General features: G+C 44.0%; 1 protein-coding gene across 2 annotated transcripts in view; it reads right to left on the bottom strand.

The window, feature by feature from the left end:
• LOC139383018 (protein Atg16l2) overlaps window positions 1–21,585 on the bottom strand; it is a 62,403-nt gene that overhangs the window by 36,338 nt on the left and 4,480 nt on the right. Inside the window, exons 3-9 of one of the 2 annotated variants that reach the window (XM_071127311.1) lie at window positions 18,983–19,058; window positions 16,965–17,038; window positions 15,446–15,697; window positions 12,266–12,331; window positions 11,725–11,805; window positions 8,170–8,226; window positions 4,920–5,031 (exon numbers count right to left, since the gene is read on the bottom strand). In XM_071127311.1, the coding sequence (XP_070983412.1) occupies window positions 4,920–5,031; window positions 8,170–8,226; window positions 11,725–11,805; window positions 12,266–12,331; window positions 15,446–15,697; window positions 16,965–17,038; window positions 18,983–19,058 (718 nt within the window). The remainder of the gene's footprint in view (window positions 1–4,919; window positions 5,032–8,169; window positions 8,227–11,724; window positions 11,806–12,265; window positions 12,332–15,445; window positions 15,698–16,964; window positions 17,039–18,982; window positions 19,059–21,585) is intronic. The other variant, XM_071127312.1, reaches the window with a different exon arrangement.

A 21,585-nucleotide genomic window follows, 5' to 3' on the forward strand; every position in this document is an offset into this window, starting at 1 on the left:
TGGCACCTACTACCGTACCCCGTTCAAACCCGGTGCGCCTGGCACCTACTACCGTACCCCGTTGAAACCCGGTGCGCCTGGCACCTACTACCGTACCCCGTTCAAACCCGGTGCGCCTGGCACCTACTACCGTACCCCGTTGAAACCCGGTGCGCCTGGCACCTACTACCGTACCCCGTTGAAACCCGGTGCGCCTGGCACCTACTACCGTACCCCGTTGAAACCCGGTGCGCCTGGCACCTACTACCGTACCCCGTTGAAACCCGGTGCGCCTGGCACCTACTACCGTACCCCGTTCAAACGCACTTAAACATGTTGTCTTGCCCCGTTCACCCTCTGAATGGCACACACATACACAATTCATGTCTCAATCATCACAAGGCTTAAAAACCCTGGTGACATCAGTAAGGGATCATAACTTTCACCTGGATTCACCTGGTCAGTTTATGTCATGGAAATAGGTGTTCCTAATGTTTTGTACACTCGATGTATATTACCAGGAAATCATTAATCAAATCAAATGTATTTATAAAGCCCTTCGTACATCAGCTGATATCTCAAAGTGCTGTACAGAAACCCAGCCTAAAACGCCAAACAGCAAGCAATGCAGGTGTAGAAGCACGGTGGCTAGTAAAAACTCCCTAGAAAGGCCAAAACCTAGGAAGAAACCTAGAGAGGGAACCAGGCTCTGAGGGTTGACCAGTCCTCTTACCAGCTCAGGGTTAGATCGTTGTGGAACACACCTTTCATGCCATGCGTTATTTTCCATTGGAATGAATAACCCCCCCCCCCCCTGTTGATGATCCCTTACTTCTCAACAGGTTACATCAACGTGTCTCAGTTTTGAGTGTTCTGATGCTGTAGATATAAACTACTTTCTTCTTCATATCAAAGTGAGTGACTCAAACATGAACAACAACAACAAAAAAATCTAATATACTTCCTGTATGTGGTCTGGGCCCATATACAGCATTGGATAAGGATTTAAATGCATTAGAAATATGATGAATAGAACAGGAGTGCCCCATTCAAGTCAATTATTAGTCCGTTCTATTCATAAAATGTTTATGTATTTAATCCTATCCGATAGGTGAACATCCAGATAACTTCAGGAAAAACTGGGCTCAGAGGGACCAAAAAAAAAAAAATATATATATATATTACAGATGTGACTGTAATCTGTAAACAAAAAAACAACAGTCACTCTTCACAAATCAACCGTGGTAACTGTGATATTGTCTGGAGACCGTTAAAATAGGCCCCTATTTCCTGAGTGAGCCACACCAAACGATATACCTGGAGAGTGACTTTTAAATCTACTGGAGAATGAGCAGACAGCCACAGCACAGAGTTAATGCAGATCACACTGACTATATGACATTTCTCCAAATAAGGAAGTGGTAAGGTGGGAGGAGGCAGGAAGCAGAGGGGCACCTTCCTTGGGCTAGCGGATCATGCTAGTTCCTCTGCGGTTGCGTGGGCTTGGCCATTCAAATGAAAATGTCCCTGAGTAGCGACAGAGAGTCCCAGTAACAGAGCTGCTGTGTGTGACAGAGAGGAGTCTGTTCAGAACACACAGAGGAACTCTGTCCTCTCAGAGAGCACGGATCAGGAAAGGCTAACCACTCACCAGGGGCTTCCTGTATCCTTCCACCATCTCCATTTACATGGTAATAACAAAGGCCTGAATAGTTCCTAATGTGGCCCTGCCCTGATACAATGGACTGATATGCATCAGTCCTGATGTGGTTTTCCTGCTGTAGCAAACCGTCTCAAATTAATACCCTACATCTGTAGGGGTAAGAAATTAGGTAAATGACAGGCGGCCGTTGAATCACCAGTGAATCACCGGTGTCTGGCAGGGACCCTGGCAGCGAGACAGATCCCTACAAGGTTAAGGTTAAAGGTCATGGTAACGATATATAAGTATTTTTTGTTGTTGTGTCTTATACTTTCGGTTTTTTTGTACACCGGCAGAAAATACATTATTTTTGCTTATTGACAAGATAATTCACAGCAGTATAGATGGTACAATGATAAACTTGAACAGTGGGCACCATTTTTCAAGATCACTTTCGCAGTCAAAAAGCATGCCAAGATCTACCGCTCAGATTATATATACATATTTTAACATTATGTAACATTAAACCATTAAAAATAGTTCTGTAGGTTTGAGATTTGGGCAGTATTGTCTATATGCCTGGCCTGACACATTATCACAGCATATTGGCTATATGCCTGGCCTGACACATTATCACAGCATATTGGCTATATGCCTGGCCTGACACATTATCACAGCATATTGGCTATATGCCTGGCCTGACACATTATCACAGCATATTGGCTATATGCCTGGCCTGACACATTTATCACAGCATGTTGGCTATATGCCTGGCCTGATACATTATCACAGCATATTGTCTATATGCCTGGCCTGATACATTATCACAGCATATTGGCTATATGCCTGGCCTGATACATTATCACAGCATATTGGCTATATGCCTGGCCTGATACATTATCACAGCATATTGTCTATATGCCTGGCCTGACACATTATCACAGCATATTGGCTATATGCCTGGCCTGATACATTATCACAGCATATTGGCTATATGCCTGGCCTGATACATTATCACAGCATATTGGCTATATGCCTGGCCTGATACATTATCACAGCATATTGGCTATATGCCTGGCCTGATACATTATCACAGCATATTGGCTATATGCCTGGCCTGACACATTATCACAGCATATTGGCTATATGCCTGGCCTGCCAATATTGTTCTTCTCAGGCCAAACCTCGTTTTTCTCAGAGTTCCCAGTTGTTTTGAACGCGGCATATCAAGACCGGGAACTCTGGTCAAATCATGACGTCAGTGATCTTCAGGTCGGAAGGTCAGAGCTCTAGAAAGAGGCCTGAGTTTCCGAGTTGGAATTCAGAGTTGGATAAACGTTCAACTATTTATTTCCCCAGTCTGATCTCATTTTTCCCCCAGAGTTGAAGTCAGAGAGTTCCATGTTCCCTAGTTGTCTTGAACTCACTGAAGTCAGAGAGTTCCATGTTCCCTAGTTGTCTTGAACTCACTGAAGTCAGAGAGTTCCATGTTCCCTAGTTGTCTTGAACTCACTGAAGGCAGAGAGTTGCCTAGTTGTCTTGAACTCACTGAAGTCAGAGAGTTCCATGTTCCCTAGTTGTCTTGAACTCACTGAAGGCAGAGAGTTGCCTAGTTGTCTTGAACTCACTGAAGTCAGAGATTTCCAAGTGCCTAGTTGTTTTAAACACGGTATTAGTGGCAGCAGAGAGAGCGAGAGAGAGACACAGAGACAGACAGAGAGAGACAGAGATACACAGAGAGAGAGACAGAGACACAGAGAGAGAGAGAGAGAGATAGAGATACACAGAGAGATAGACACACAGCGAGAGAGACAGAGACACAGAGACAGAGAGACAGAGATACACAGGGAGAGAGAGACAGAGAGAGAGATAGAGATACACAGAGAGAGACAGAGATACACAGAGAGAGAGAGAGATACAGAGACAGAGAGATAGATACAGAGAGAGACAGCGAGAGAGAGAGAGAGATACACAGAGAGAGACAGAGATACACCGAGAGAGAGATAGAGACAGAGAGAGAGAGAGACAGAGAGGGAAAGACAGAGATACACACACAGAGAGAGAGAGAGAGAGAGAGAGAGAGAGACAGAGATACAGAGAGAGAGAGAGAGACAGACAAACCTTCCACAACAAAGCCATCACCTACAGAGAGATGAACCTGGAGAAGAGTCCCCTAAGCAAGCTGGTCCTGGGGCTCTGTTCACAAACACAAACACACCCTACAGAGCCCCAGGACAGCAGCACAATTAGACCCAACCAAATCATGAGAAAACAAAAAGATAATTACTTGACACATTGGAAAGAATTAACAAAAAAACAGAGCAAACTAGAATGCTATTTGGCCTTAAACAGAGAGTACACAGTGGCAGAATACCTGACCACTGTGACTGACCCAAAATTAAGACAGACAGAGAGAGAGACAGACAGAGAGAGAGCGACAGACAGAGAGAGAGAGAGAGCGACAGAGAGAGAGAGAGAACGACAGATAGAAAGAGAGAGCGACAGACAGAGAGAGAGAGAGACAGAGAGAGAGAGAGCATAGCCTTGCTATTGAGAAAGGCCGCCGTAGGCAGACATGTCTCTCAAGAGAAGACAGGCTATGTGCTCACTTCCCACAAAATGAGGTGGAAACTGAGCTGCACTTCCTAACCTCCTGCCAAATGTATGACCATATTAGAGAGACATATTTCCCTCAGATTACACAGATCCACAAAGAATTAGAAAACAAATCCAATTTTGATAAACTCCCATATCTACTGGGTGAAATTCCACAGTGTGCCATCACAGCAGCAAGATTTGTGACCCGATGTCACGAGAAAAGGGCAACCAGTGAAGAACACACACCATTGTAAATACAACCCATATTTATGCTTATTTATTTTATCTTGTGTCCTTTACCATTTGTACATTGTTAAAACACTGTATATATATAATATGACATTTGTAATGTCTTTATTGTTTTGAAACTTCTGTATGTGTAATGTTTACTGTTCATTTGTATTGTTTATTTCACTTTATACACTATCTACCTCACTTGCTTTGGCAATGTTAACACATGTTTCCCATGCCAATAAAGCCCTTGAATTGAATTGAATTGAGAGAGACAGAGAGACATAGACAGAGAGAGAGACAGAGAGACAGAGACACAGAGAGAGAGAGAGCGGCAGAGACAGAGATACACAGAGGGAAAGACAGAGATACACAGAGAGAGACAGAGATACACAGAGAGATAGAGAGAGAGAGCGAGGGAGAGAGAGAGAGACAGAGAGGACATGCAGGGTTAAGGTTAATGTCTTACCAGGACATGCAGAGCCCTAACAGGGACCCTGGCAGCCAGACAGATCCCTACAGGAACATACAGCTCCTCCTCCAGACTCAGACACAGCGAGTTCCCCCGACGCTTCTTTCTACTAAGAAACACAACATAACAGAACTCAGTTAACGCCAGGAGTTTTTCCTGACCGAGAGGCCCTACCAGGATACAATCTCCGCCCTATACTCGACTTGGGCAGGAGTTCACCGGAGCTGAGTACCGGAACCTCAAATGTTCTACTGCTTGAGCTCCTGTTCCTCTTATAGAATATTATCTCTAAAGTATTGTGGAGCTCCTGTTCCTCTTATAGAATATTATCTCTAAAGTATTGTAGAGCTCCTGTTCCTCTTATAGAATATTATCTCTAAAGTATTGTGGAGCTCCTGTTCCTCTTGTAGAATATTATCTCTAAAGTATTGTGGAGCTCCTGTTCCTCTTGTAGAATATTATCTCTAAAGTATTGTGGAGCTCCTGTTCCTCTTGTAGAATATTATCTCTAAAGTATTGTGGAGCTGCTGCACCTAAATATAAAACAGTACCCAAAATGAGTAGCGGAACAGATATCAGTCCAAGTCAAGACTTTCTTGTAGGACATAGGCCCTACATTTTTCCCAGTTACAATCTTTCTAAATGTACAGTAACTAGGGCCAGGGTTTTTCCTGATAAAATATCATGATCATGGTGAACCCCTGGCTCTAAACAAAGTTAAGTATATTTCAGCCTTCAGAGATGGACAAGGTCTGTCTGCCTGTCTGTCTGCCTGTCTGTCTGTCTGCATCTGTCTGTCTGCGTCTGTCTACCTGTCTGTCTGCGTCTGTCTACCTGTCTGCCTGCGTCTATCTACCAGTGTCTGTCTGTGTCTGTCTGTCTGCCTGTCTGTCTGCGTCTGTCTACCTGTCTGTCTGCCTGTCTGTCTACCAGTGTCTGTCTGTGTCTGTCTGCCTGCGTCTATCTACCAGTGTCTGTCTGCCTGTCTGTCTACCAGTGTCTGTCTGAAATATAACGGTATGAGACACACCCCAGAACTGTGGGTTATAGACATACTGTATGATGAGACTAAGAAATGTGCAGATTATGTGTCTATATATATCTGCCATCTGGCTGTAAAATGTATACATGAGCAAACCGAGATGTAATGTTTGCTGGTGTTATTCAACAAGGCTGCTGGAAAAGGACAAGCACGTGAATAAAGTGGAGTTGGCGCCCCCCCGCCCCCTCTGGGTTGTGCCGTGTGGCGGAGGTCTTTGTGGGCTATACTCAGCCTTGTCTCAGGATGGTAAGTTGGTGGTTGAAGATATCCCTCTAGTGTTGTGGGGGCTGTGCTTTGGCAAAGTGGGTGGGGTTATATCCTTCCTGTTTGGCCCTGTCCGGGGGTGTCCTCGGATGGGGCCACAGTGTCTCCTGACCCCTCCTGTCTCAGCCTCCAGTATTTATGCTGCAGTAGTTTATGTGTCGGGGGGCTAGGGTCAGTTTGTTATATCTGGAGTACTTCTCCTGTCCTATTCGGTGTCCTGTGTGAATCTAAGTGTGCGTTCTCTAATTCTCTCCTTCTCTCTTTCTCTCTCTCGGAGGACCTGAGCCCTAGGACCATGCCCCAGGACTACCTGACATGATGACTCCTTGCTGTCCCCAGTCCACCTGGCTGTGCTGCTGCTCCAGTTTCAACTGTTCTGCCTTATTATTATTCGACCATGCTGGTCATTTATGAACATTTGAACATCTTGGCCATGTTCTGTTATAATCTCCACCCGGCACAGCCAGAAGAGGACTGGCCATCCCACATATGCTCTCTCTAATTCTCTCTTTCTTTCTCTCTCTCGGAGGACCTGAGCCATAGGACCATGCCCCAGGAATACCTGACATGATGACTCCTTGCTGTCCCCAGTCCACCTGACTGTGCTGCTGCTCCAGTTTCAACTATTCTGCCTTATTATTATTCGACCATGCTGGTCATTTATGAACATTTGAACATCTTGACCATGTTTTGTTATAATCTCCACCCGGCACAGCCAGAAGAGGACTGGCCACCCCACATAGCCTGGTTCCTCTCTAGGTTTCTTCCTAGGTTTTGGCCTTTCTAGGGAGTTTTTCCTAGCCACCGTGCTTCTACACCTGCATTGCTTGCTGTTTGGGGTTTTAGGCTGGGTTTCTGTACAGCACTTTGAGATATCAGCTGATGTACGAAGGGCTATATAAATAAATTTGATTTGATTTGATTTGAGTTGTTGATGCCTGTATGACTGCCGGTCGGGTGACCATGACAGCAGAAATGGCTGATGTGTCACTATGCGTCACTAACCTAGTATGAAGAAGGGTTAGGGAAGAATTAATCATCAATGTTCATGAGTGGGAGAAATGGTTTCTTTGTGATTGAGCTCAGTGAGAGCTAATATTAGCAGACTAATGTCTGGACTAAGTGAAGCAAAGAGAGAAATATCTATATGTTCTGAACGTTACATTACCTGTTACTCATTTCATTATGAGGAAAAACTTAACACTCATATCATTCTGTCTATGTAACTACAGAACCACAGAACACTCATATCATTCTGTCTATGTAAACACAGAACATTAATATATTCTGTCTATGTAACCACAGAACCATAGAACATTAATATATTCTGTCTATGTAACCACAGAACACTCATATCATTCTGTCTATGTAAACACAGAACATTAATATATTCTGTCTATGTAACCATAGAACAGTCATATTATTCTGTCTATGTAACCACAGAACCATAGAACATTAATATATTCTGTCTATGTAACCACAGAACACTCATATCATTCTGTCTATGTAAACACAGAACATTAATATATTCTGCCTATGTAACCATAGAACCACAGAACAGTCATATTATTCTGTCTATGTAACCACAGAACATTCATATTATTCTGCCTATGTAACCATAGAACCACAGAACATTCATATTATTCTGTCTATGTAACCACAGAACATTCATATTATTCTGCCTATGTAACCATAGAACCACAGAACATTCATATTATTCTGCCTATGTAACCATAGAACCACAGAACATTCATATTATTCTGCCTATGTAACCATAGAACCACAGAACATTCATATTATTCTGCCTATGTAACCATAGAACCACAGAACATTCATATTATTCTGCCTATGTAACCATAGAACCACAGAACATTCATATTATTCTGCCTATGTAACCATAGAACCACAGAACATTCATATTATTCTGCCTATGTAACTCACTCAAAAAGCTCTTTGATGGAATCTAGAATCCTGGGAGGGGATGTTACTGAGGCTGACCTAAGGGGAAAAAAGTGAAGTGAAGTTTTTAGAATGTTTAAAACACACTTGAAGGAATGGTTTAATCAATTTAGATGTAGTAGGCATTGTGATGTAGTAAGCATTGTGATGTAGTAAGCATTGTGATGTAGTCAGCATTGTGATGTAGTAGGCATTGTGATGTAGTAAGCATTGTGATGTAGTAGGCATTGTGATGTAGTAGGCATTGTGATGTAGTCAGCATTGTGATGTAGTATGCATTGTGATGTAGTAAGCATTGTGATGTAGTAGGCATTGTGATGTAGTCAGCATTGTGATGTAGTATGCATTGTGATGTAGTAAGCATTGTGATGTAGTAAGCATTGTGATGTAGTAAGCATTGTGATGTAGTAAGCATTGTAATGTAGTAAGCATTGTGATGTAGTAGGCATTGTGATGTAGTAGGCATTGTGATGTAGTCAGCATTGTGATGTAGTAGGCATTGTGATGTAGTAAGCATTGTGATGTAGTAAGCATTGTGATGTAGTAAGCATTGTGATGTAGTAGGCATTGTGATGTAGTAAGCATTGTGATGTAGTAATCATTGTGATGTAGTAATCATTGTGATGTAGTAGGCATTGTGATGTAGTAGGCATTGTGATGTAGTAGGCATTGTGATGTAGTAGGCATTGTGATGTAGTAAGCATTGTGATGTAGTAAGCATTGTGATGTAGTAAGCATTGTGATGTAGTAGGCATTGTGATGTAGTAAGCATTGTGATGTAGTAAGCATTGTGATGTAGTAGGCATTGTGATGTAGTAAGCATTGTGATGTAGTAAGCATTGTGATGTAGTAATCATTGTGATGTAGTAAGCATTGTGATGTAGTAAGCATTGTGATGTAGTAAGCATTGTGATGTAGTAAGCATTGTAATGTAGTAAGCATTGTGATGTAGTAGGCATTGTGATGTAGTAGGCATTGTGATGTAGTAAGCATTGTGATGTAGTAGGCATTGTGATGTAGTAGGCATTGTGATGTAGTAGGCATTGTGATGTTACAGATGTAGGATCTTAATTTGAGCCAGTTTGCTACAGCAGGAAAAGAATACTGCAGCAATAGGAAATGTGAATATTATTTGGATTATAATTAATCAACATTTCTGTAGGGGTTGATCCATTTTTCGTTTGGACAAATCAAGTTTGAAATGACAAACTTTTAAAACTCAAATACACTGAAAGCTTGCATTTCCTGTGCAGGAAAATTCTCAGCAACAAAAGAGTGATCAAATGAAGATCCGAGCAACTGAAGATCCCTTTGGAACTAATCATGCAGTGTAAGCATTTTTTAAATGTATTTAATAATTTTTACATTTAAAAAATACAATAAAAATTTCACCATTAGAACATCACACTAAAGTTACTTTGAGGTAGAATGTAAAAACGCTATACACCGACAATGACTTCCAACAAGAATCTTGTTTTTTCTTCCATGGGAAGGAAGGCCTTGAAATGCCATCTGAACTTTGAGTGATTTCTGTCATTTCTTCCTCTACCAGAACATTCTAGTGGTCTTTCTCTCAGAACATTCTAGTGGTCCGTCTCTCAGCCTTCCTCTACCAGAACATTCTAGTGGTCCGTCTCTCAGCCTTCCTCTACCAGAACATTCTAGTGGTCCATCTCTCAGAACATTCTAGTGGTCCGTCTCTCAGCCTTCCTCTACCAAAACATTCTAGTGGTCCGTCTCTCAGCCTTCCTCTACCAGAACAGTCTAGTGGTCCATCTCTCAGAACATTCTAGTGGTCCGTCTCTCAGCCTTCCTCTACCAGAACAGTCTAGTGGTCCATCTCTCAGAACATTCTAGTGGTCCGTCTCTCAGCCTTCCTCTACCAGAACATTCTAGTGGTCCGTCTCTCAGAACATTCTTGTGGTCCGTCTCTCAGCCTTCCCCTACCAGAACATTCTAGTGGTCCGTCCCTCAGCCTTCCTCTACCAGAACAGTCTAGTTGTCCGTCTCTCAGCTCTCCCCTACCAGAACAGTCTAGTTGTCTGTCTCTCAGCCTTCCTGTACCAGAACATTCTAGTGGTCCGTCTCAGCCTTCCTCTACCAGAACATTCTAGTGGTCCGTCTCTCAGAACATTCTAGTGGTCCGTCTCTCAGCCTTCCTCTACCAGAACATTCTAGAGGTCCGTCTCTCAGCCTTCTTCTACCAGAACATTCTAGTGGTCCGTCTCTCAGCCTTCCTCTACCAGAACAGTCTAGTGGTCCATCTCTCAGAACATTCTAGTGGTCCGTCTCTCAGCCTTCCTCTACCAGAACAGTCTAGTGGTCCATCTCTCAGAACATTCTAGTGGTCCGTCTCTCAGCCTTCCTCTACCAGAACATTCTAGTGGTCCGTCTCTCAGCCTTCCTCTACCAGAACATTCTAGTGGTCCGTCTCTCAGCCTTCCTCTACCAGAACATTCTAGAGGTCCGTCTCTCAGCCTTCCTCTACCAGAACATTCTAGAGGTCCGTCTCTCAGCCTTCCTCTACCAGAACATTCTAGTGGTCCGTCTCTCAGCCTTCCTCTACCAGAACATTCTAGTGGTCCGTCTCTCAGCCTTCCTCTACCAGAACATTCTAGTGGTCCGTCTCTCAGCCTTCCTCTACCAGAACATTCTAGTGGTCCGTCTCTCAGCCTTCCTCTACCAGAACATTCTAGTGGTCCGTCTCTCAGCTTTCCTCTACCAGAACATTCTAGTGGTCCGTCTCAGCCTTCCTCTACCTGAACAGTCTAGTTGTCCGTCTCTCAGCCTTCCTCTACCAGAACATTCTAGTGGTCCGTCTCTCAGCCTTCCTCTACCAGAACATTCTAGAGGTCCGTCTCTCAGCCTTCCTCTACCAGAACATTCTAGAGGTCCGTCTCTCAGCCTTCCTCTACCAGAACATTCTAGTGGTCCGTCTCTCAGCCTTCCTCTACCAGAACATTCTAGTGGTCCGTCTCTCAGCCTTCCTCTACCAGAACATTCTAGTGGTCCGTCTCTCAGCCTTCCTCTACCAGAACATTCTAGTGGTCCGTCTCTCAGCCTTCCTCTACCAGAACATTCTAGTGGTCTGTCTCTCAGCTTTCCTCTACCAGAACATTCTAGTGGTCCGTCTCAGCCTTCCTCTACCTGAACAGTCTAGTTGTCCGTCTCTCAGCCTTCCTCTACCAGAACATTCTAGTGGTCCGTCTCTCAGCCTTCCTCTACCAGAACATTCTAGTGGTCTGTCTCTCAGCCTTCCTCTACCAGAACATTCTAGTGGTCCGTCTCTCAGCCTTCCTCTACCAGAACATTCTAGTGGTCCGTCTCTCAGCCTTCCTCTACCAGAACATTCTAGTGGTCTGTCTCTCAGCCTTCCTCTACCAGAACATTCTAGTGGTCCGTCTCTCAGCCTTCCTCTACCAGAACATTCTAGTGGTCCGTCTCTCAGCCTTCCTCTACCAGAACATTCTAGTGGTCCGTCTCTCAGCCTTCCTCTACCAGAATATTCTAGTGGTCCGTCTCTCAGCCTTCCTCTACCTGAACAGTCTAGTTGTCCGTCTCTCGGCCAGATCACTCTTAGGGGAGGCTTCTCTGGAGGCCGGGGCACTGACCGACCCGCTGGAAGGGAAACAGCACATCACTTCATTATCCTTTAGCTTTGTGTGGCACTCTGGACATGAGCTACTACAATACAAAAAGGGAAAACTTTAACCTATTCTCAATCTAGTGAGAGCTATTTAAACACCAATGGGACTATAAAATCTAGTTACTTACACATCGACGTAGGCTATATAATCTAGTTACTTACACATCAATGGGACTATCAAATCTAGTTACTTACACATCGACGTAGGCTATATAATCTAGTTACTTACACATCAATGGGACTATATAATCTAGTTGCTTACACATCGACGTAGGCTATATAATCTAGTTACTTACACATCGACGTAGGCTATATAATCTAGTTACTTACACATCGACGTAGGCTATATCATCTAGTTACTTACACATCGACGTAGGCTATATCATCTAGTTACTTACACATCGACGTAGGCTATATCATCTAGTTACTTACACATCAATGGTCACCTTCACCTTCCCGGCGGTCTCCAGTTCCTTCTGAAGACTTGCCTCTCTGGCTCTGTGGAGTTGACAGTTGAAATTAATGACAACATCATTACAGATACAACTCACTCTGACTACATTCATTAATGCTTCATAGGGCCTGGAGTTTTTCCTGCACGTGACTTGAGGAGGTCAAGGTATAACCTGTAGCCTTTAACTAGTTATAACCTGTAGCCTTTAACTAGTTATAACCTGTAGCCTTTAACTAGTTATAACCTGTAGCCTTTAACTAGTTATAACCTGTAGTCTTTAACTAGTTATAACCTGTAGCCTTTAACTAGTTATAACCTGTAGCCTTAAACTAGTTATAACCTGTAGCCTTTAACTAGTTTTAATGTACAGACTTTAACTAGTTATAACCTGTAGCCTTTAACTAGTTATAACCTGTAGCATTTAACTAGTTATAACCTGTAGCCTTTAACTAGTTTTAATGTACAGACTTTAACTAGTTATAACCTGTAGCCTTTAACTAGTTATAACCTGTAGCATTTAACTAGTTACAACCTGTAGCCTTTAACTAGTTATAACCTGTAGCCTTTAACTAGTTCTAACCTGTAGCCTTTAACTAGTTATAACCTGTAGCATTTAACTAGTTATAACCTGTAGCCTTTAACTAGTTATAACCTGTAGCCTTTAACTAGTTATAACCTGTAGCCTTTAACTAGTTATAACCTGTAGCCTTTAACTAGTTATAACCTGTAGCCTTTAACTAGTTATAACCTGTAGGCTTTAACAAGTTATAACCTGTAGACTTGAACTAGTTATAACCTGTAGCCTTTAACTAGTTTTAACCTGTAGCCTTTAACTAGTTAACTAGTTATAACCGGTAGGCTTTAACTAGTTAACTAGTTATAACCTATAGCCTTTAACTAGTTATAATGTACAGACTTTAACTAGTTATAACCTGTAGCCTTTAACTGGGTATAACCTGTAGCCTTTAACTAGTTATAACCTGTAGCCTTTAACTAGTTATAACCTGTAGCCTTTAACTAGTTATAACCTGTAGCCTTTAACTAGTTATAACCTGTAGGCTTTAACAAGTTATAACCTGTAGACTTGAACTAGTTATAACCTGTAGCCTTTAACTAGTTTTAACCTGTAGCCTTTAACTAGTTAACTAGTTATAACCGGTAGGCTTTAACTAGTTAACTAGTTATAACCTATAGCCTTTAACTAGTTATAATGTACAGACTTTAACTAGTTATAACCTGTAGCCTTTAAATGGGTATAACCTGTAGCCTTTAACTAGTTATAACCTGTAGCCTTTAACTAGTTATAACCTGTATCCTTTAACTAGTTATAACCTGTAGCCTTTAACTAGTTAACTAGTTATAACCTGTAGGCTTTAACTAGTTAACTAGTTATAACCTATAGCCTTTAACTAGTTATAATGTACAGACTTTAACTAGTTATAACCTGTAGCCTTTAACTGGTTATAACCTGAAGGCTTTAACTAGTTATAACCTGTAGCCTTTAACTAGTTATAACCTGTAGCCTTTAACTAGTTATAACCTGTAGCCTTTAACTAGTTATAACCTGTAGCCTTTAACTAGTTATAACCTGTAGCCTTTAACTAGTTATAACCTGTAGCCTTTAACTAGTTAAAACAAATAACCTTTAACTAGTTATAACCTGTAGCCTTTAACTAGTTATAACCTGTAGCCTTTAACTAGTTATAACCTGTAGCCTTTAACTAGTTAAAACAAATAACCTTTAACTACACTGAACTAAAATATAAACACAACATGTAAAGTGTTGGTCCCGTGTTTCATGAGCTGAAATAAAAGATCCCAGAAATATTCCATACGCACAAAAAAACGTATTTCTCTCAAATGTTGTGCACACATTCGTTTACAACCCTGTTAGTGAGCATTTCTCCTTTGCCTAGATAATCCATCCACATCCGACTTCTTCATCTGCGGGCTTGTCTGAGACCACAGACCAGCTGACGAAACTGAGGTGTATTTCTGTCTGTAATAAAGCTCTTTTGTGGTGAAAAACTCATTCTGATTGACTGGGTCTGGCTCCCCAGTGCGCACCTGCCCAGTCATGTGAAATCCATTAATGAGTTTATTTTCATCGACTGATTTCCTCATTTGAACTGTAACTCAATAAAATCGTTGAAAATGTTGCATGTTGCGTTTCTATTTATGTTCAGTGTAGTTATAACCTACAGCCTTTAACTAGTTATAACCTGTAGCCCTTAACTAGTTATAACGTACAGACTTTAAATAGTTATAACCTGTAGACTTTAACTAGTTATAACCTACAGCCTTTAACTAGTTATAACCTACAGCCTTTAACAAGTTATAACCTGTAGCCTTTAACAAGTTAACCTGTAGACTTTAACTAGTTATAACCTGTAGCCTTTAACAAGTTAACCTGTAGACTTTAACTAGTTATAACCTACAGCATTTAACAAGTTATAACCTGTAGACTTTAACTAGTTATAACCTGTAGACTTTAACTAGTTATAACCTGTAGCCTTTAACAACTTATAACCTGTAGACTTTAACTAGTTATAACCTGTAGACTTTAACTAGTTATAACCTGTAGACTTTAACTAGTTATAACCTGTAGACTTTAACTGGTTATAACCTGTAGACTTTAACTAGTTATAACCTGTAGACTTTAACTAGTTATAACCTACAGCCTTTAACAAGTTATAACCTGTAGACTTTAACTGGTTATAACCTGAAGGCTTTAATTAGGGCCCAGAGTTTTTCTTGGTGAGATGAAATGGTCAGGAAAATAAATAACAAGTCTGTACACGGTCCTTCGAGATATGCATATTCCCCCCGCACTCTTCAGGAAAAACTCAGGGCCCTGTTTGACCCCAGGAAGCAGCTCACCTGACCCGTCTCTCGTTAACCCCCAGCAGGGTCAGGGTTAATCTCACCTGACCCGTCTCTCGTTGACCCCCAGCAGGGTCAGGGTCAATCTCTACCTGACCCGTCTCTCGTTGACTCCCAGCAGGGTCAGGGTCAATCTCACCTGACCCGCCTCTCGTTGACCCCGAGCAGGGTCAATCTCTACCTGACCCGTCTCTCGTTGACCCCCAGCAGGGTCAGGGTTAATCTCACCTGACCCGTCTCTCGTTGACCCCCAGCAGGGTCAGGGTTAATCTCACCTGACCCGTCTCTCGTTGCGGCTGTTCATCCTGATGGCTGCGTGCTGCTTCCTCCGGACCAGTTCCTCCAGCATTTCCTGACCTCTGAGCTTCTCCTCTCTGAAGGTCTGGTCCATATCATGGTGCTGCTCCAGCAGGGAGTCGTACTCCCGTTTCAACAGCCGGTTCCCCTCCGTCACCTCGGCAACACGCACCGCCAGACTTCCATCCTCAGCCTGCACCCCCAGCAGATCCCTCCGCACCTCACACATCCTGAATACACAGATAGTTATATCAGTAACCGTGACCCCAGGAAGCAGCTAATTAATCGGATGGGGCCACAGTGTCTCCTGACCCCTCCTGTCTCAGCCTCCAGTATTTATGCTGCAGTAGTTTACGTGTCGGGGGGCTAGGGTCAGTTTGTTATATCTGGAGTACTTTGCATATATCTGGAGTACATTGTTGCTGTTTGGGGTTTTAGGCTGGGTTTCTGTACAGCACTTTGAGGTATCAGCTGATGTACGAAGGGCTATATAAATACATTTGATTTGATCTGAACCCCAAACTCTGTCAGTTATACTAGTTTCTATCAACTAGGGCCATGGGTATTCCATGACGACATTTCCCCTGGTCGGGACATGTCCTCCTCAACCACCAGCTTCCATAGCACCAGCTCATGTGATTGTGTGATCACAGTGACCTAGGATAAACTACATTAAGCTGTGCTTGCCAGTGCTTTCAAGTTTCAACAGGTCCTTCCTACAGGTTTCATAGGAGGATAATTACCTGGCATGTTGTTCTACAGTCTCAGTCTCACCTGGCATGTTGTTCTACAGAATCAGTCTCACCTGGCATGTTGTTCTACAGTCTCACCTGGCATGTTGTTCTACAGTCTCACCTGGCATGTTGTTCTACAGTCTCACCTGGCATGTTGTTCTACAGTCTCAGTCTCACCTGGCATGTTGTTCTACAGTCTCACCTGGCATGTTGTTCTACAGTCTCACCTGGCATGTTGTTCTACAGTCTCACCTGGCATGTTGTTCTACAGTCTCAGTCTCACCTGGCATGTTGTTCTACAGTCTCACCTGGCATGTTGTTCTACAGAATCAGTCTCACCTGGCATGTTGTTCTACAGAATCAGTCTCACATGGCATGTTGTTCTACAGTCTCACCTGGCATGTTGTTCTACAGTCTCACCTGGCATGTTGTTCAACAGTCTCACCTGGCATGTTGTTCTACAGTCTCACCTGGCATGTTGCTCTACAGTCTCACCTGGCATGTTGTTCTACAGTCTCACCTGGCATGTTGTTCTACAGTCTCACTTGGCATGTTGTTCTACAGTCTCACCTGGCATGTTGTTCTACAGTCTCACCTGGCATGTTGTTCTACAGTCTCAGTCTCACCTGGCATGTTGTTCTACAGAATCAGTCTCACCTGGCATGTTGTTCTACAGTCTCACCTGGCATGTTGTTCTACAGAATCAGTCTCACATGGCATGTTGTTCTACAGTCTCACCTGGCATGTTGTTCTACAGTCTCACCTGGCATGTTGCTCTTCCAGTACGGAGTCTTTGATCTTAATCTCCTGCTGGAGCTCCAATACCTGGTAGGCCAGCTAAAAAACACAGTAGAGTCTGTCAACTAGAGACACAGTAGAGTCTGTCAACTAGAGACACAGTAGAGTCTGTCAACTAGAGACACACAGTAGAGTCTGTCAACTACAGACACAGTAGGGTCTGTCAACTAGAGACACAGTAGTCTGTCAACTAGAGACACACAGTAGAGTCTGTCAACTACAGACACAGTAGAGTCTGTCAACTAGAGACACAGTAGAGTCTGTCAACTAGAGACACACAGTAGAGTCTGTCAACTACAGACACAGTAGAGTCTGTCAACTAGAGATACAGTAGAGTCTGTCAACTAGAGACACACAGTAGAGTCTGTCAACTAGAGACACACAGTAGAGTCCGTCAACTAGAGACACAGTAGAGTCTGTCAACTAGAGACACACAGTAGAGTCTGTCAACTACAGACACAGTAGGGTCTGTCAACTAGAGACACAGTAGTCTGTCAACTAGAGACACACAGTAGAGTCTGTCAACTACAGACACAGTAGAGTCTGTCAACTAGAGACACAGTAGAGTCTGTCAACTAGAGACACACAGTAGAGTCTGTCAACTACAGACACAGTAGAGTCTGTCAACTAGAGATACAGTAGAGTCTGTCAACTAGAGACACACAGTAGAGTCTGTCAACTAGAGACACACAGTAGAGTCCGTCAACTAGAGACACAGTAGAGTCTGTCAACTAGAGACACAGTAGAGTCTATCAACTAGAGACTCACAGTAGAGTCTGTCAACTAGAGACACACAGTATAGTCTGTCAACTAGAGACACAGTACAGTCTGTCAACTAGAGACACACAGTAGAGTCTGTCAACTAGAGACACACAGTAGAGTCTGTCAACTAGAGATACAGTAGAGACTCACAGTAGTCTGTCAACTAGAGACAAAGTAGAGACTCGCAGTAGAGTCTGTCAACTAGAGATTCACAGTAGTCTGTCAACCTGAGACACACAGTAGAGTCTGTCAACTAGAGACACACAGTAGTCTGTCAACTAGAGACACAGTAGAGTCTGTCAACTAGAGACACACAGTAGTCTGTCAACTAGAGACACACAGTAGAGTCTGTCAACTAGAGACACACAGTAGTCTGTCAACTAGAGACACACAGTAGAGTCTGTCAACTAGAGACACACAGTAGAGTCTGTCAACTAGAGACACACAGTAGAGTCTGTCAACTAGAGATACAGTAGAGTCTGTCAACTAGAGACAAAGTAGAGACTCACAGTAGAGTCTGTCAACTAGAGACTCACAGTAGAGTCTGTCAACTAGAGACTCACAGTAGAGTCTGTCAACTAGAGACTCACAGTAGAGTCTGTCAACTAGAGACAAAGTAGAGACTCACAGTAAAGTCTGTCAACTAGAGACACATTAGAGACTCACAGTAAAGTCTGTCAACTAGAGACACAGTAGAGACTCACAGTAGAGTCTGTCAACTAGAGACTCACAGTAGAGTCTGTCAACTAGAGACTCACAGTAGAGTCTGTCAACTTGAGACTCACAGTAGAAATACACAGTTATCTGGCATTGTATTGAAAGATATTGTATCTCTGTGCAGTAGATATAAAAGACAGAGATGAGCAACAAACTGTTGTTTCCTTTCACAGTAGAATAATGAGCACACCATTCACAGGACCAGAACAAGGCAGGATGTCTGCTTCCTGGTTTCGTCTCTCTTTCTGGGTATATCACTGACAGACAGTATCAAAACACAACACATATGCCACACTTTATGACAGATTGGTGGAGACTAATAGAAATACTGCAAATATAAGGCGATGTTGCCAGCAGGGGTGATTTTCAACACTGCTGCTCTCTGAATGATTCTGCACAAGTGTCAACAACTGAAAGTGCTGTCGACAGCATAACGTCAAATCAGAGTCCCTGCCTGTGTCGCGGTCGTAAATCGTCAACACGGTTTTACTTCCTGTTTCCTACCTCCCCAGTTGTTTTCTTCAGATTGTCATTCTTGGAAATCAGAGACGTCAAGGAGTCGTTGGAAGAGGCAGGGTACCTGTTGAGGTCAAAGACACGTTCACGGGTTAGGGTCTCGAGACAGGAAACCCACAGTCTCACCTGGGCTACTGTTCAGTCTCACCTGGGCTACTGTTCAGTCGCACCTGGGCTACTGTTCAGTCGCACCTGGGCTACTGTTCAGTCGAACCTGGGCTACTGTTCAGTCGCACCTGGGCTACTGTTCAGTCGCACCTGGGCTACTGTTCAGTCTCACCTGGGCTACTGTTCAGTCGCACCTGGGCTACTGTTCAGTCTCACCTGGGCTACTGTTCAGTCTCACCTGGGCTACTGTTCAGTCTCACCTGGGCTACTGTTCAGTCTCACCTGGGCTACTGTTCAGTCGCACCTGGGCTACTGTTCAAGTCGCACCTGGGCTACTGTTCATGTCGCACCTGGGCTACTGTTCATGTCGCACCTGGGCTACTGTTCATGTCGCACCTGGGCTACTGTTCAGTCTCACCTGGGCTACTGTTCAGTCGCACCTGGGCTACTGTTCAGTCGCACCTGGGCTACTGTTCAGTCTCACCTGGGCTACTGTTCATGTCGCACCTGGGCTACTGTTCATGTCGCACCTGGGCTACTGTTCATGTCGCACCTGGGCTACTGTTCAGTCGCACCTGGGCTACTGTTCAGTCGCACCTGGGCTACTGTTCAGTCGCACCTGGGCTACTGTTTAGTCGCACCTGGGCTACTGTTCAGTCGCACCTGGGCTACTGTTCAGTCGCACCTGGGCTACTGTTCAGTCGCACCTGGGCTACTGTTCATGTCGCACCTGGGCTAATGTTCAGTCTCACCTGGGCTACTGTTCAGTCGCACCTGGGCTACTGTTCAGTCGCACCTGGGCTACTGTTCAGTCTCACCTGGGCTACTGTTCATGTCGCACCTGGGCTACTGTTCATGTCGCACCTGGGCTACTGTTCATGTCGCACCTGGGCTACTGTTCAGTCGCACCTGGGCTACTGTTCAGTCGCACCTGGGCTACTGTTCAGTCGCACCTGGGCTACTGTTTAGTCGCACCTGGGCTACTGTTCAGTCGCACCTGGGCTACTGTTCAGTCGCACCTGGGCTACTGTTCAGTCGCACCTGGGCTACTGTTCATGTCGCACCTGGGCTAATGTTCAGTCTCACCTGGGCTACTGTTCAGTCGCACCTGGGCTACTGTTCAGTCTCACCTGGGCTACTGTTCAGTCTCACCTGGGCTACTGTTCAGTCTCACCTGGGCTACTGTTCAGTCTCACCTGGGCTACTGTTCAGTCGCACCTGGGCTACTGTTCAGTCGCACCTGGGCTACTGTTCAGTCGCACCTGGGCTACTGTTCAGTCGCACCTGGGCTACTGTTCAGTCGCACCTGGGCTACTGTTCAGTCTCACCTGGGCTACTGTTCAGTCGCACCTGGGCTACTGTTCAGTCTCACCTGGGCTACTGTTCAGTCTCACCTGGGCTACTGTTCAGTCTCACCTGGGCTACTGTTCAGTCTCACCTGGGCTACTGTTCAGTCTCACCTGGGCTGCTGTTCAGTCTCACCTGGGCTACTGTTCAGTCTCACCTGGGCTACTGTTCAGTCGCACCTGGGCTACTGTTCAGTCTCACCTGGGCTACTGTTCAGTCTCACCTGGGCTACTGTTCAGTCGCACCTGGGCTGCTGTTCAGTCATTGTGGTCAGGTGCCACAAAGAATGACTTATGAAAATAGCAATTGGCTGAGAACAGGGCAGCACGGCTGGCCCTTAAAAGTACACGGAGCCCTAACATTAATAATATGCACGTCAATCTCTCCTGGCTCAAAGTGGAGGAGAGATTGACTTCATCACTACTTGTTTTTTGTAAGAAGTGTTGACACAGCTCGTCCACCCATACATACCCCACAAGACATGCCACCAGAGGTCTCTTCACAGTCCCCAGGTCCAGAACAGACTATGGGAGGCGCACAGTACTACTTAGAGCCATGACTACATGGAACTCTATTCCACAGTACTACATAGAGCCATGACTACATGGAACTCTATTCCACAGTCCTACATAGAGCCATGACTACATGGAACTCTATTCCACAGTACTACATAGAGCCATGACTACATGGAACTCTATTCCACAGTACTACATAGAGCCATGACTACATGGAATTCTATTCCACAGTACTACATAGAGCCATGACTACATGGAACTCTATTCCACAGTACTACATAGAGCCATGACTACATGGAACTCTATTCCACAGTCCTACATAGAGCCATGACTACATGGAACTCTATTCCACAGTACTACATAGAGCCATGACTACATGGAATTCTATTCCACAGTACTACATAGAGCCGTGACAACATGGAACTCTATTCCACAGTACTACATAGAGCCGTGACTACATGGAACTCTATTCCACATCAGGTAACTGATGCAGAAGTAGAATCAGATTTAAAAAACAGGTAAAAATACACCTCATGTAACAGTGTGGACTGTGAAGAGACACACACACACACACACACACACACACACGCACACACACACACACACATTGTAATATTGTTG

The sequence above is a fragment of the Oncorhynchus clarkii genome, chromosome 24 (genome assembly GCF_045791955.1).
Source record: "Oncorhynchus clarkii lewisi isolate Uvic-CL-2024 chromosome 24, UVic_Ocla_1.0, whole genome shotgun sequence".
Lineage (NCBI taxonomy): Eukaryota > Metazoa > Chordata > Actinopteri > Salmoniformes > Salmonidae > Oncorhynchus > Oncorhynchus clarkii.